At 38.1% G+C, this 13,468-nt stretch overlaps 1 protein-coding gene across 2 annotated transcripts in view; it reads left to right on the forward strand.

Moving 5' to 3' along the window:
- The window catches only part of FBXO11 (F-box protein 11), a 76,792-nt gene that overhangs the window by 50,683 nt on the left and 12,641 nt on the right, over positions 1-13,468 (forward strand). For both annotated transcript variants that reach the window (XM_075707526.1, XM_075707524.1), the window contains 4 exons: positions 1,872-1,978; positions 2,074-2,185; positions 7,223-7,329; positions 7,412-7,549. In XM_075707526.1, the coding sequence (XP_075563641.1) occupies positions 1,872-1,978; positions 2,074-2,185; positions 7,223-7,329; positions 7,412-7,549 (464 nt within the window). The remainder of the gene's footprint in view (positions 1-1,871; positions 1,979-2,073; positions 2,186-7,222; positions 7,330-7,411; positions 7,550-13,468) is intronic.

A 13,468-nucleotide genomic window follows, 5' to 3' on the forward strand; every position in this document is an offset into this window, starting at 1 on the left:
AATGGTGTCATCTTGGTCCTTAAACTGAGCGTGAATTCTGATCCCATGGAACACAACTCCCTTATACTTCAGCAAATTGGGAGCTGTGTTTTGCTTGATTACAAAATTAGTGGCCCTTTTCTTTCCTTTTCCTTTCTTATACTGGTTTTTCTCTTCTAAAGTGGTCTAAGCCAAAATCTGAAATACAGATATTTCTCTGAATAATTCTTTTGCAAACATTCAGTAGGATGTTGCAGAAAACTTCCTTGATGCATTTAGAATGAAACCAATGCTTGATCAAGTCCCCTTCCCTCTTCAGCCTTTTCCTGGGGGGGATCTAAATGCAGTGGTCTTACTGATTGGCATGTTCCATGATGGGCATTCTGCGACCTCCCAAACTCAGAGACCTGTAGAGTAACTCATGTGCTGAGAGGAAGGAGGTGTCTGTAGAGAGTATCATCCAAGTACGCTTGTTTATTTCCTGTCCAGGGCTCCATTTATTTTCTTCTTTTGGTTCACCTGCAATACTGTGGTGCTCTTCCTTCTCAGATGCTGAAGTATGCTGATGTCTGTATGCCAGTGCATTTGCAGCATGGTGAATATATAGAAATGTTACCAGGCCCCAGAAAAATATTTTGTATGATGGCACAAGTCCCCATCAAAACCTCTCTTAGTTGTTATCTAGTACTAAGTGAATAGTGGTACGAAGAAGAGCTAGACTACCTTAAAATATTTGCAGCTCTGCCGTAATGAAAGCAGAGATCTGGCTTTTAGATAGTGAGAACAAGCTGGATAATGATGTAAATGTTGCTTCATTCTGACTGGCACCTTTCTGCCTGAGTGATAAAGAACAGGACATACCACTTGTCTGTACTAGTGTCAACAGCCAACAGAAAAAGACCTGCTCATGAGAAATCCTGTGCGTAGGCTCTTCAATAAAACACAGAATTTAGAGCAAATATCTGGTCATATTTGTGTGTCTCAAGTTGGGAATGGTTTGAAATTGCTATCAGATAACTTATCTGCTATAATATGTGAAACTTCCGTATTTACATTTCATGTATTGAGGAAGGCTGCTTCTGGCTTGTGTATTTAATGTACAGGTTTGAATCGGACAAACTACCTTGCTTGTGAATGAGTATCACTGAATTTATACCAATGTAAGACTGTTGTTAACTTGTGCTCCCTCTGCTGGCTGTTGCCATACCAATGTAAACATTTCTTTCCCTTCGATTAAGAATAAGGAATAGAGCAGAGCCTTGCTGTTAACACAGGAATCAAATTGCAGATTATGGGAACTTGCAAATGAACCATTTTGAAACCTTCTGTGCATACTTTCAGAAGTATAGTTCAATCTAATAGTATAAGATTTTCTTCTAAAGAATAATGGGGATATCAATTCAAAACTCTGAACCTTACATTTGAGAAGTGTGGGGAGGTCACTTGTAGGTCATGAAGAGATTACTAAGTAGTTGTTTAAATTGGTTTAAATTAGTGATGGAATGTATGTATTTAGCTTTAATATAAAAGGGTTTAGAATACCAAAATAAATTGTACTTAGTAGTAGAATTACAGTGCCTCTAGACTGGTGTCTATGTTTAAACTGTCATAATAAGTAGTAGTCAAAAACTAGCTCTGTACAAGAGAAGATTTTTTTTTTTTCTCATGGTACTAGATGTTCAATTGGTGCAAGATTGTCTTAGTTAAAGACTAGTTTCTTCATTGTCTTTTGAAACTTTCTGGTTTAAGATTCTTCTGACATGAAGACTATTTATGTGCCAAGAATAGTGTTCATTTCCCTTTGTTGCTTTGAACAGAATTCTGTAAGTCTTCAGAGGATTTTTTTTTTTTTAGTGGTATAAACTAAGACTTAATAAATGTCTTCTTTACAGCACCTGGAAAAGTAGCAGATAAAGTTATAATAGAAAACACTAGAGATTCCACCTTCGTTTTTATGGAGGGGTCTGAAGATGCCTATGTTGGATATATGACAATCAGGGTAAGAATCTCAAACTTCAGCAGAGCTTTTAATAGTTCCATTTTAATGCCTGAACAATTAAATAAATATTACATTTCTGTGTTGTCTTTTTTCAGTTCAACCCTGATGACAAATCTGCTCAGCACCACAATGCACACCACTGCTTAGAGATTACCGTGAACTGCAGTCCAATTATAGATCACTGTATTATTCGAAGTACTTGTACGGGTTAGTGGGCTTTTTATTGTTTGACATTAACACTGTGTTTAAAGTTACTAAACTAACCAGGGCATATGGAAGCAGCACACAAATTGATTATGATCACTATTGGCGTATTTCATTTTTTGATGCAGGTGTTTAATACAGATCTGCAAGCCTTATTTGCCTTGAAATGGCATTATTACAGTGACTTCTTTGTGTCCAAGACCTTTGTGATAATGTATACTTGGTCTTCTATTTGAATCAGTTTGGACTCTCTGGACAGTTAGTTTAAAACCTGAAGAGTGACAGTTTACATAAACTTCCTTGGTTTTGGTATATATAGTAGTAGCTGGCAGAAGGTGGCATTTGAAGGGGGCACACCTGGGACTTTTACATTAGGTTTGTTGCCATATGCAGTATTAGGATTGATGGCATTGAAACAGTCATGAGCTGTTAACTGCTAAGCTAAGTTCACTTTTCTGTCAAGACTGGAATGAATTGACATACTCAAAGTATGAGTTCCTAGCTGTACAGGCAGAAGGAATGCGTAGTGTGGAAAGCTAGACTCATCTCACCATCAGAGGTAATGAGGAATTCATACCGCCTAATTTGGGAAACACTGGTAGTCTAGATTCAGGAAGGAAAGGATGAGAGGCTAGATGGCGGTTCACAGTTGTTGGCAGGAGGACCTGACAGTTTGCAATCACTAGACACAAGATATGCAAGCTTGATGTGTTTGAACACAACCAGATGAAATGGAGTTGGAGTGTCAGAAAGAAGAGGTACAGGAGAATAAAGATACTGAGTCTTTGCATGGAAATGGCAATATGAACTTTATATACCGAAGTTCAGCTAGTGAAATGGAATGGATCTACACAGCAGGCTATGTGCAAAGGTTGCTCAGCTCAATATAAAGGCAAGAAAACAAGGAGGTCTTTGACTAGCTATAAAAACTACACTTTTCTGGTACGATCTGTGGAGGAGGGAATTCTGCAGGGAATTGTTAGAAGAATGGTGGAAGGATTCCTTGTCTGTGCCTTGTAGAGGAAGATACGCTCTTTCATGGAGGTTTCAGGTTATAAAATGCTACTTCACTTTTGGTCAAGGCAGCTCTACGCTTCGCATCACCATCTGTTTTATTGGAGACATATCAGCTAATATGTGGATGTGTTAAAAATGAAAAAAGAGGAACAAAGGACAGCTAGCTGCTCTCAGTATCTCGATTTCTTTGTTTAATGCTAAATACTGGGAAACTGAAGTATACAAAGAAGATTTGTTCTGGAAGTTCCTGTATACCAATATTGGGGACGCTGATAACACATGAGAAGAATTAGATTCATTTCTTGGACCACATTCAGCTTGGTTACAAAAGTAGTTTGAAGAGCTGCATGGCTTCATATTGAAATGTGCTTATAGATAAGCTAGTAGGTCTTGATGCTTTTGTGAAAATTGTTTATTAAAACTAAGCTTTGATAATTTTTTTCATGACCACTTTTCATTATGGAAGACTGTTTCTGAGAATTTTGGACTTTTGCCCTCTTCAGTACCCTGGATTTCTGAATGTTTGTTGCATTGAATTGTTGCTTCTCTTATCCAAAGTTAAAAATTCCTGGTCAATTTTGGAGTCTGTGTGTAGGCTGTACTGTCATCACTTATTGATTATTAATTTTTATTGAGTTTTTTAATCCTACCAAGCCTTGCTATAACCTACTCGGGAAGTACTGTGTGTAAAAAGGGAGGAAGAATGGCAGTCTGCCAGAAAAGGCATTTACTGTTTCCAAGTCAGTGACATCTCTGAAATATTGATCCATAAGCATTCGAAATCTCTTTCTTAGCACATGCTTGATATGCTTTCTGTAGATCTCCTAATTGCATTAAAGCGTATTTCTACATTATGTCATATGTAAAGTTCCTAATGTATGTAATACATAAAGATGGAAGCTGGAGGTCTCTTGCTGCCAGTCCAAAGCATCTTTGAATATTTTAAAATAAAGTTTAAATGGCAAGATCCTGAGTCCAGAGGTTCTATTGCATCCATTGTAGAGGAAATCTGTATTAGTCCTCACCTTGACAGATAAAAGTAGTAGTGGATGGCAATGTGCCTTTTTTAAGTATTGCTTAAGTGTGTGCAATCATTATGTTCTGAGTAAACAAAATAAAGCCTAAACGAGTAATACATGTGCTTGGTACTCTAAAAGGACCAATTTCACACAATGAATGATGAAGTCCAGTGAAGTGAGTCAGAATGAAGATTGCTTTCATTTAAATAAGCAAAATGTGATAGAGGTATGCTTTTAGAACATCACACTATGTTCCCAAAAATCCACAGTTCTTCAGTGTCACCAAAAGAGGTAGAGGAAAGGGGAGTGAAAGCAATTATGAAATATAAGAAATGAGAAGTTATTAGCAATTAATATAAATGGGAAACTAGGAATTGCAGGACCCCCCCCCCCAAAATACAAACACCCCAACAAAATACCCCCCTATGCCCACAAAAGAAATTGATGAACAAGACAAGATGTAACATCTGTCTAGAAGAGACAGTGCTTGTGTCTTAACTTGGGGAACAAGGGGAGTTTTAGCAGTGATGCTGATCCATCATAGAATGGAAGAATTTGAATGGCAGTGTGTTGTGTAATTTTTGTTCCATATTTAATGAGAATAGGCAGGAATGATAAATGTGCTCATACCCTAGAGGGATAATGAAATATGTTCCACTCTTGACAGTAACCATGGATGAGGTTAAACAGCTGTAAAAATAGACATTCTAAAATCATGCAGGAGTTTAAAAAGAACTGGCCAAGAAATCTTCTGGGCTCCTATTATGTATCAGCAGTAACTTGAAACCTGGGTGAGATGGTGTATGCCCCCAGGGGGGCGGGGGTGGCATAGGGGAGACTAAACAGGATATGAAGTATGGCAAGTAGTACTGCCTATTGATTCTGGGTAGAATAATGAGATCGTAAATGTGGGGGTTTGGTCAATCAAGAATTTGAAATTTATGATTAAACCAAATTAATCTGTATTTACACAAAGTTATAATGGTTGCATCACACTGTTAGCATTTTTGATGACTTTCTTTGACTAAAAGAAGGTAGCAGTCCTGGTATAATTACATACATTCTTGAAAAATACTTGACTTCAATGTATATTACCTTAAAACATTAGAATTCTACAGAATTACCAGAGCACACATTAAATAGATGAAAAATAACTTTTAGGGTAATTGTAAATGGCTTTTTTGTGGCTATTTCAAAGATGACTTCGTGACTTTAAGCCACTTTATCAGTGACTTGCAGAGAAGAAATAAAATGCACATTGATGAGACTTGTAGATGACAAAGACTTTAGGGTATTATAAATAACCATGAGGATGTGTTGCTATGCCCTTTTTGGAAGGTGAGCTTTCAAACAGTATTCACATTAGTGTGGAGAACTCTCTTTTGTTCCTAGTTTTAAGTGATAAACCTCTCTCCTGGGAAGCTGGATTCCTGGGAAAAGCTTAGAGAGTCATTGTGGGTAAACAGCTAAATATGAGCCCTTGTGTAGTCAAGTGGCTAAAAGAACTGATGTGATCCTTAGTTATACCTGTGGGAATATTGAGCAGAAGTAGAGAGACTGTTTTACGACTGTGTTTAGTCCTGCTTCAGAATAAAGTGCTCTTTCCTGGTGTCCATAGCAACATGTTGAAAATTTTTATTTAGTTCAATGAAAAGTCCTAAAAGATAAAGCAGAAAAATTGAGTTGTAACGATAAACATACTGACTGCCATTTGTTACTTTATCAAGGAGAAGGCTGAAGGAGTAAATTGCTTGCACTAAATACGTGCATGCATTGAGTATGGCATACACTGGTATAAAGAGAACCAGTAACTAGGTGCTAAAGCTGGAAGAATTCAGATGAGCAATTAAAGTGTAAATTAACAGGGTAACAACTCTGTAACCGGCTAACAAGCTTTGTGGTGGTTTCTCAGTTGTTGGAAATACTCAAATCAAAATTAAATGTTTTTCTAAAAGATATGTGCTGAAGTTCCTGCTACTAGAGTTGAAGCAGGAATTAATTCAGGGAATTATTATAGCCTGTATTATTCATAAGGTCAGACTAGACAATCAAAATAATTTCTTCAGGATTTAAAAAAAAAAGCTCTGTAAATGAGTCTATGAATTATTAAAGTATAGTCTTTGTGGTACTATGCTAGAAGGTAATATGAAAGCTTACTAATAGAGCATGTACTGGCTTGCTTGTTTAGTGATGTCTAATGGCGGGGAAGGTGTGTGTTATGTAGGCCAGATACCCTGACATGAGGTCTTACCTTTCTGAAATCACTGTGAATCTGCCATTGATTTTTAGTGGCTGCAGAATTTCATGTTTTCATGGAGTTCAGGGAATTGAACTGATCTGATGAGGTCCTGAGCAGTTTGAGTTCTAGTTGCCTGAAAAGAGTTTTTCTGGGTAATGGTATGGTAGCTGAAGTCATCCAAGGAGCTGCAGCAAGGAGCTTTGTTACTCAGCTGGGAAGAGATCTGTTGGTTTCTGATGTGTAGTTCTGTACTTGAGATTGTGCTGTTTGTCTCCTGCCCATCTTTAGCTAGGCAGTGTGTCTTTGTATGCTACAAAATTATTATTTGTTTGGGCTCTTTGAAGTACTGGGTTATGAAAGTTTAAAGGGGAGTAAAATAAGGCAGTAATTAGCATAGAACTTTATTAGGTTTCTGTTGTCCTTTGCTGTGAACGGTCGGTATGCAGTGGGCCTAATGTAGGGAAATAAATGAGTGAGAACTTTTGTAAGCATGAATTATTATATAAACTGTTGTCTATTCTGGTAATCATGCGCAGCTGCGTAACCTTGGCAGAGTGATTTTAAAGCAACTCCTACCTCGTTTTTTTGCATCTGCAAAATGATGACATTAGTGTTTTTCTGCCTGTGGCTTGCAATGCTTTGGCACTGTGCACACAATCTTTTTTAAATATCAGTTCACACTAACTTTTCTTGCAAAAGTACTGCCAGACTATTTATAAATACACTATGCTTTGAAGCTATGGTAACTGTACTGTTTTCTTCCAGTTGGCTCTGCAGTATGTGTTAGTGGCCAGGGAGCTTGTCCTACTATTAAACACTGTAACATCAGCGACTGTGAAAATGTTGGACTTTATATTACAGACCATGCACAGGTATTTTTCAATATCAATTTCTTAACTTATATAAAATTGTTTGTTCTTGATTCCCATCTTAATTTACATTTTTATTTCCCAGGGAATATATGAGGACAATGAGATCTCCAATAATGCATTAGCAGGGATTTGGGTTAAAAACCATGGAAATCCCATTATCAGACGGAATCACATTCATCATGGACGTGATGTTGGCGTTTTCACTTTTGACCATGGCATGGTAATGTATATGTTTTCTTTTGAAGAAAGAAATATAGATGTTGCGTAGCTAAAGTCTTCAAATATTGCCCATCATTGAAGAAATGTTTAAAAACCCATGCTTTTACATGTGAACAGGTATTTTAAAATATGTCTACTGTTCTCTTGCCCTTCAGTGGGCAACTTCACTTTAAAGACAATTTTAGCTGAAAGAGGTTTAAGCAGGCTTTTTGCAGTTGATTGGCAGCCTGTTACGTTGAATTATGTTGTACTGACAAAATACTTCTTGAAATAGGATGTAAATGGTAGGCTTACATTTATACTTGCTTCATTTTTTTTCCTTTGAAATGGAACAAAAAATAAGGTGCTGAAAATAAAATGCTCTGTGGAGACTTAATCAGTCTTATTTTAATGCTAAATCTCTGAAACAGGGTATGTCCAGCTTCTCTGGAAGAGGACTTTCTAGCATGGAGTTGGCTGTGGAATTTTAACACAGAATTTCATTTCAGAATTGAGGCCGCCTTTCATAAAAAATGTTTGTTTCTGTGAGATGAAGGTGATAACTTCCATGTACGTGTAAAGTAGCGAGTAATGAGTTTGCATAGCCCTTGAAATAAACAGAACGGATTTTTGCCACTGAAATGAAAGATGATTATTTGCTGATTTGTTTTAGCAAAATATTCTGCATGTCTTCCAAACAGTGCCAAATCATTGTTTCTCCTGCTTGAATGACAAAGTCCCAATTCCCCCCGCCCAGCTGGCAAAATGAGCAGTTTTCTTCTAGTCACTCTAAAAATGGCAGATCTTTAAGGACGCTTTCCATAGAGCATAAGAGTGTAAGAAAATGGGAAAGGAAGGCAAGAGACTGGCATGGATGAGTCAAGACCTGCTGGTCAAACTAAGGGCAAGAAGGAACTGCACAGGCAGTGGAAGCAGGGACAGGTATCCTGGGAAGGGTATAGGGACACTACATGGTTGTGTAGGGATGGGGTCAGGAAGGCCAAGGCGCAGCTGGAGCTGAACTTGGCAAGGGATGCAAAGAATAACAAGAAGAGCTTCTACAGGTATGTCAGCCAGAAAAGGAAGGTCAAGGAAAGCAAAGGGGTACTGGTGGATGAAAAGCTGGACATGAGCTGGCAATATGTGCTCGCAGCCCAGAAAGCCAGCCGTATCCTGGGCTCCATGAAAAGCAGTGTGGCCAACAGGTTGAGGGAGGTGACTCTGCCCCTTTACTCTGCTCTGGGGAGACCTCACCTGGAGTACTGCGTCCAGCTCTGGGGCCCTCAGCACAGGAAAGACATGGGCCTGCTGGAGCGGGTCCAGAGGAGGGCCACCAAAATGATCCAAGGGCTGGAGCACCTCTCCTACGAGGCCAGGCTGAGAGAGTTGGGGTTGTTCAGTCTGGAGAAGAGAAGGCTGCGGGGAGACCTTATTGCAGCCTTTCAGTACTTAAAGGGGGCTTATAAGAAAGATGGCAACAAATGTTTTAGCAGGGCCTGTTGCGATAGGACAAAGGGTAATGGTTTTAAACTAAAAGAGGGTAGGTTTAGACTAGACGTAAGGAAGAAATTTTTTGCAGCGTGGGTAGTGAAACACTGGAACAGGTTGCCCAGAGAGGTGGTAGATGCCCCATCCCTAGAAACATTCAAGGTGAGGTTGGATGGGGCTCTGAGCAGCCTGATCTAGTTGAAGATGTCCCTGCTCATTGCAGGGGGGTTGGACTAAGATGACCTTTAAAGGTCCCTTCTAACCCAAACTATTGTATGATTCTATGAAAATTACACACATAAAAAGTACAAAATGTGATCAGAGAGTGATCAACTAAATGTCAAACTAAATAAGGGTTGCTGAAGTTAATACTGCTCACTGTCAGATCAAGTGTAATGTTCAAAATCAACACAATTTCAGATTCCCTCTTGCCTTTGCAAGGATACCACAAAATTTGATTATCTTGTAGGTGTTGGATACTGCAGGACATGGATTGCCTATAACTTTGGTGATAGGCAATAATAAACTATATAGTCAGTTGCTTTGGGGGTTGTATTTTTAAAGGTGCCTTAGATAAATAGGAACCTCTTCTTTGGTGCTGTGCTGCTGCTGTAATGAAAGCCTCACTGTAACAGACTTGATTTCAGAACGCTGCTGAAGAATGAGGTCAGCCAAACCAGTGCACATTTCATGTACTCTGGGATACTAGTGCCTATTTCCCTCCATACATTTTGTTCCTAGCCTTACTACCTGACACATGTCTTGCCTAGCTATGGCTAAATATATGCTAGGCCAGTTCTTTGGCAAGACCACCATAATTAGACCTGGTATGTTATATCCACAGATGTTCTTCATAAGTAAATGTCTTTTATCATCTAAGTAGTAGTTTTACTGGTAGATCTTACCTAGTCCCTGAGAAAGATAAATAACACTTGTAAAAAATACTTGTAAAAATGCAAGCATTGGACACTAATGGCTTTGACCAGCTGAGAAAAATGAGTCCCAAGTCACGCTTTTGCAGACATAGCTTGGGTGTGGACTGGACCTCTGTTTTCTCATTTCAATTTTCTCACTTAATCTTCTTACCTTTGAATCCACTGTTCCTTCTGTATCCCTCATGTATTTAATCTTCCTGCGTTCCCCCCCCTCCCCCCCCCAATTTGGTATGTTCAGAGACCTAACTACAGTAGACACTCATTTTTAACTTAGACACATTTGATGCTTGCTCTAAGGGAACTATAGTCCACCATTTTAAAGTAATCTTATTCCTAAATAAAATGTTTATTAATTCAGGTACTGAATTGCTTTAGCTTTCCTACTGAACTTCTACATGAGGATTTTCTATATCGTGTGTTATGAGTTTGGGGGACTCTTGGCTAGGCCTCAGATGCCTGTTGAATAAAATAATAATCTCTTGTAATAAGACATTTCTTAAGGGAAATAAATTTCTGTAATTTTGATGAATGATTAATGCAATTATAACTAATACATAATGTAGCAAGCTTTCAAAAAGAAAACTAGTTTTATCATGGATAAGAGAAGCAGCTGGTTTTTGAAGATCAATATTTTGGTGTCTGACTGGGTGTTTTTAGGCCCACTAAATTGTGGATCTTTTTTGCCTTAATACTAGGGTATCTTCCTTCCCTTGTAAGTACTTGTTCTGTTGCTTTAGTTCTAACCCAAATCTGGGCAGGTTCTTGATGAGTGTTAGCAGTCTGGAAATAGTATTAACAGAAAATCCACTGTGAATAGAAACTAGTGAGGCCTTTCTCCTTTCCACCCAAGTTCCTGGGGAGGTAGGGGTAAAGGAGCAGTGCAGTGCTAGTTGTAGCTTTTTGATTTGCGGTTTCCTGGTCTCAGTGGAAGGTAAACAGGTCGCAGAGTGCTGTTATTTTTGCGGGTGGCATAAAATCTTCTTGCAGTGTAAGGTCAAACATGGTGGGATTCTGCTCTGTTAAGTATCTCTTCTCCAGTCTCTTAGTTACATCCTAAGGAGCATTTTTGTTCTGTGTTGGGCAAGATTATACCAGCCCAGAAGAATGCCCTTCTAGCAGTCTTCTGACAGATTTCTTTACATCATTTTATATTCTCTAGAGATGTAGTTGTTCGGCCATTTTGCAAAGAGTGGTGGCAAACTTAAGATGTTACATCTTTATTTTATATTATCTCATTGTTTGGACACTGCCACTGCCTCATTTAAGCTGTATTAACATATTGTATAAACACTCCTAGTCTGCTTCAGTGGATACATACATCCATACATCCCTCCAAGATTTAAACAGGCTTGGAAACATGTAATGAAGTGATTTCAGCTGTAGAAAAGCTGGTAAAGCAGAGTGCTTCAATAACTCCTGGAGGGGAGATGTCTGTATGTAGGCTTGAGGGTTAATTGGAAAGTCTGGCCAGGAGTTGCTTCTTGTTTAAGTACTGAAGTATAAATATTAAATATATGAGTATTGAAATATTAAAAAAATTAAAAAGCCAGGCTTAATTCACTTGATTCATTTTAAATAAAAGTGTATTTGATCTGTTTTCTTACCAGTGGAATGCCTGGTCCAGTGCTGTGATCTGTGTGGTATCACAAGCAAAATGGAATAGAAATAAATGTTTCTTTTTTGTTTAAAGGGAACACTAGCACATTAAAGAGAACATGTGAATAATATTTATCTCAGCTGCAAATATTATTGAAATCTTCCTTAGTCATAAACTCCTTTGAAAGATTTTCCCCCCCCTTCCATCTCAAAGTTTGGCAGTGTCCTCTGTTCTGTGTCATGCTAGTGATAGTTGATGAAATGACATCATTGGCAATATTTATGTACTCTTAAGTGACATGGTATCTTTCAGATACAAATCCTACATACCTAAACAAATTAATGGATTTTCTGTGTTCACTTCTCTTGCTTCCCTTCTGTTATTTTTGGGTGTGTATGGGGTTTTTTCCATTGTTTGTGACTGAAGTAGGATAAGTACATTCCAGTGCCAAATTCCTACCCTACACATTCTTTTCCCGTGCATTTCTGTGCTGTAGTGCTGGCTCTGAAAGGTTCAAGAGTGCTTTGTTTTTTTGGTTTCATGCTCTCAGACTGTTCTTTGTGTTTTGATACTTGTAGAAACTTAACCTCTTATTTCTAAACTGGCAATATTCTGACGTTTGCCTTAGTGCTTGTGCCAAATGTTTAACAAGCAGGCATTAAAAATGCAGCATGGCACTGGCAGCCCTCAGTGTCTTACACTGACATCTCTTGCCCAGTTGCCTGAGACAAGTTACGAGACATTTGTCATAAATTGTATTTAGTAGTTGTATGCAAACAACAGAGAAGTTCCGATTTACTGTAAGAATAAGCATAATTTTATAGTTTAAAACTGAGATCTAGGCATAAGTCTTCATTTTCGTTGCTCCCAAATGAGAAATGTAGCACTATTGCTTGTTTGTTTTCGTTTTGATGGAAGAAAAGTATAGTAGCATGTGTCTAAGTTGGGTGACTGTGACTAGTTGGCAGCTCAGTCTTTTAAATACCTCAAATCAGATAATTTTAAAGTGTGTATATGAAGTCCAAAAAATATAAATTAAGCTTATGCCAGTTTCTACACACACTATATAAAAAGTCAGTTGGCCTTTTGCTGCAATAGCGAATTTTTCCCATGCACTAAAAATAAAGGGTTTGTTTTGTATCTTGAATGTGGTTTTCTTTATGCTGCATTTGGATTTTTATAAAATCCACCAACTCTCAAATAAAGACCGTACCAGGCTTTGAGAGGCAAATTTTTATAGATGTATTTTTTGTGCTGTCAGTCACACTTATTATTGCTATTTAATTAAGTTGATACAGAGTCAGATACTCTTCAGCAGTTCATTTGTTGCTATCTTGGTCTCCTGGGTTTTATCTTACCCTGTTGGGGATGCAAGTGTCAATAAATATTTAGGAAGTGTTAAAGCTTGCACAATTATCTCTTCCCCGCCCCTTCTTTTTTTGAATACCTGTATTGTTCGAACAATAACATGAAATACCTCTGCATTTCTGTAATGTCGTGATCTTTGAGACAGAGAAAGAAAAAAAGCCTGTTCAGAAATACATAGGGACAAAAATTCCTCTGAGAAGAAAAGCAGTGAACAAAATGCTATCAGTTACAAGTTTTAACCCTAAAGCATTTCAAAGCAGTATTTGTTAGTCTAGATAAAATGCAGAAAGGGAAAAAAAAAAAAAAGTCCAAGTTCAATTACTGAGTTAGTCTTGATGTAAAAAGTCTTCTGAGTTTGTCCAGCTGTGCAGGAACCCTTCTTTGTCATCACATTAACCTTTTTCATACACTAAGTAGTGGAAACATGAACATCAACATTACTATTACTGTGGTGTTTGTCTGTCCATGATTACTTTCTCTGCTCAAATCTTACCAGGCTGCAGCAGCGTGTTCTTGCCCACACTTTATGTCACTGTAGCTGTCATCTTGTGCC

Source organism: Pelecanus crispus, chromosome 3 (genome assembly GCF_030463565.1).
Source record: "Pelecanus crispus isolate bPelCri1 chromosome 3, bPelCri1.pri, whole genome shotgun sequence".
NCBI lineage: Eukaryota > Metazoa > Chordata > Aves > Pelecaniformes > Pelecanidae > Pelecanus > Pelecanus crispus.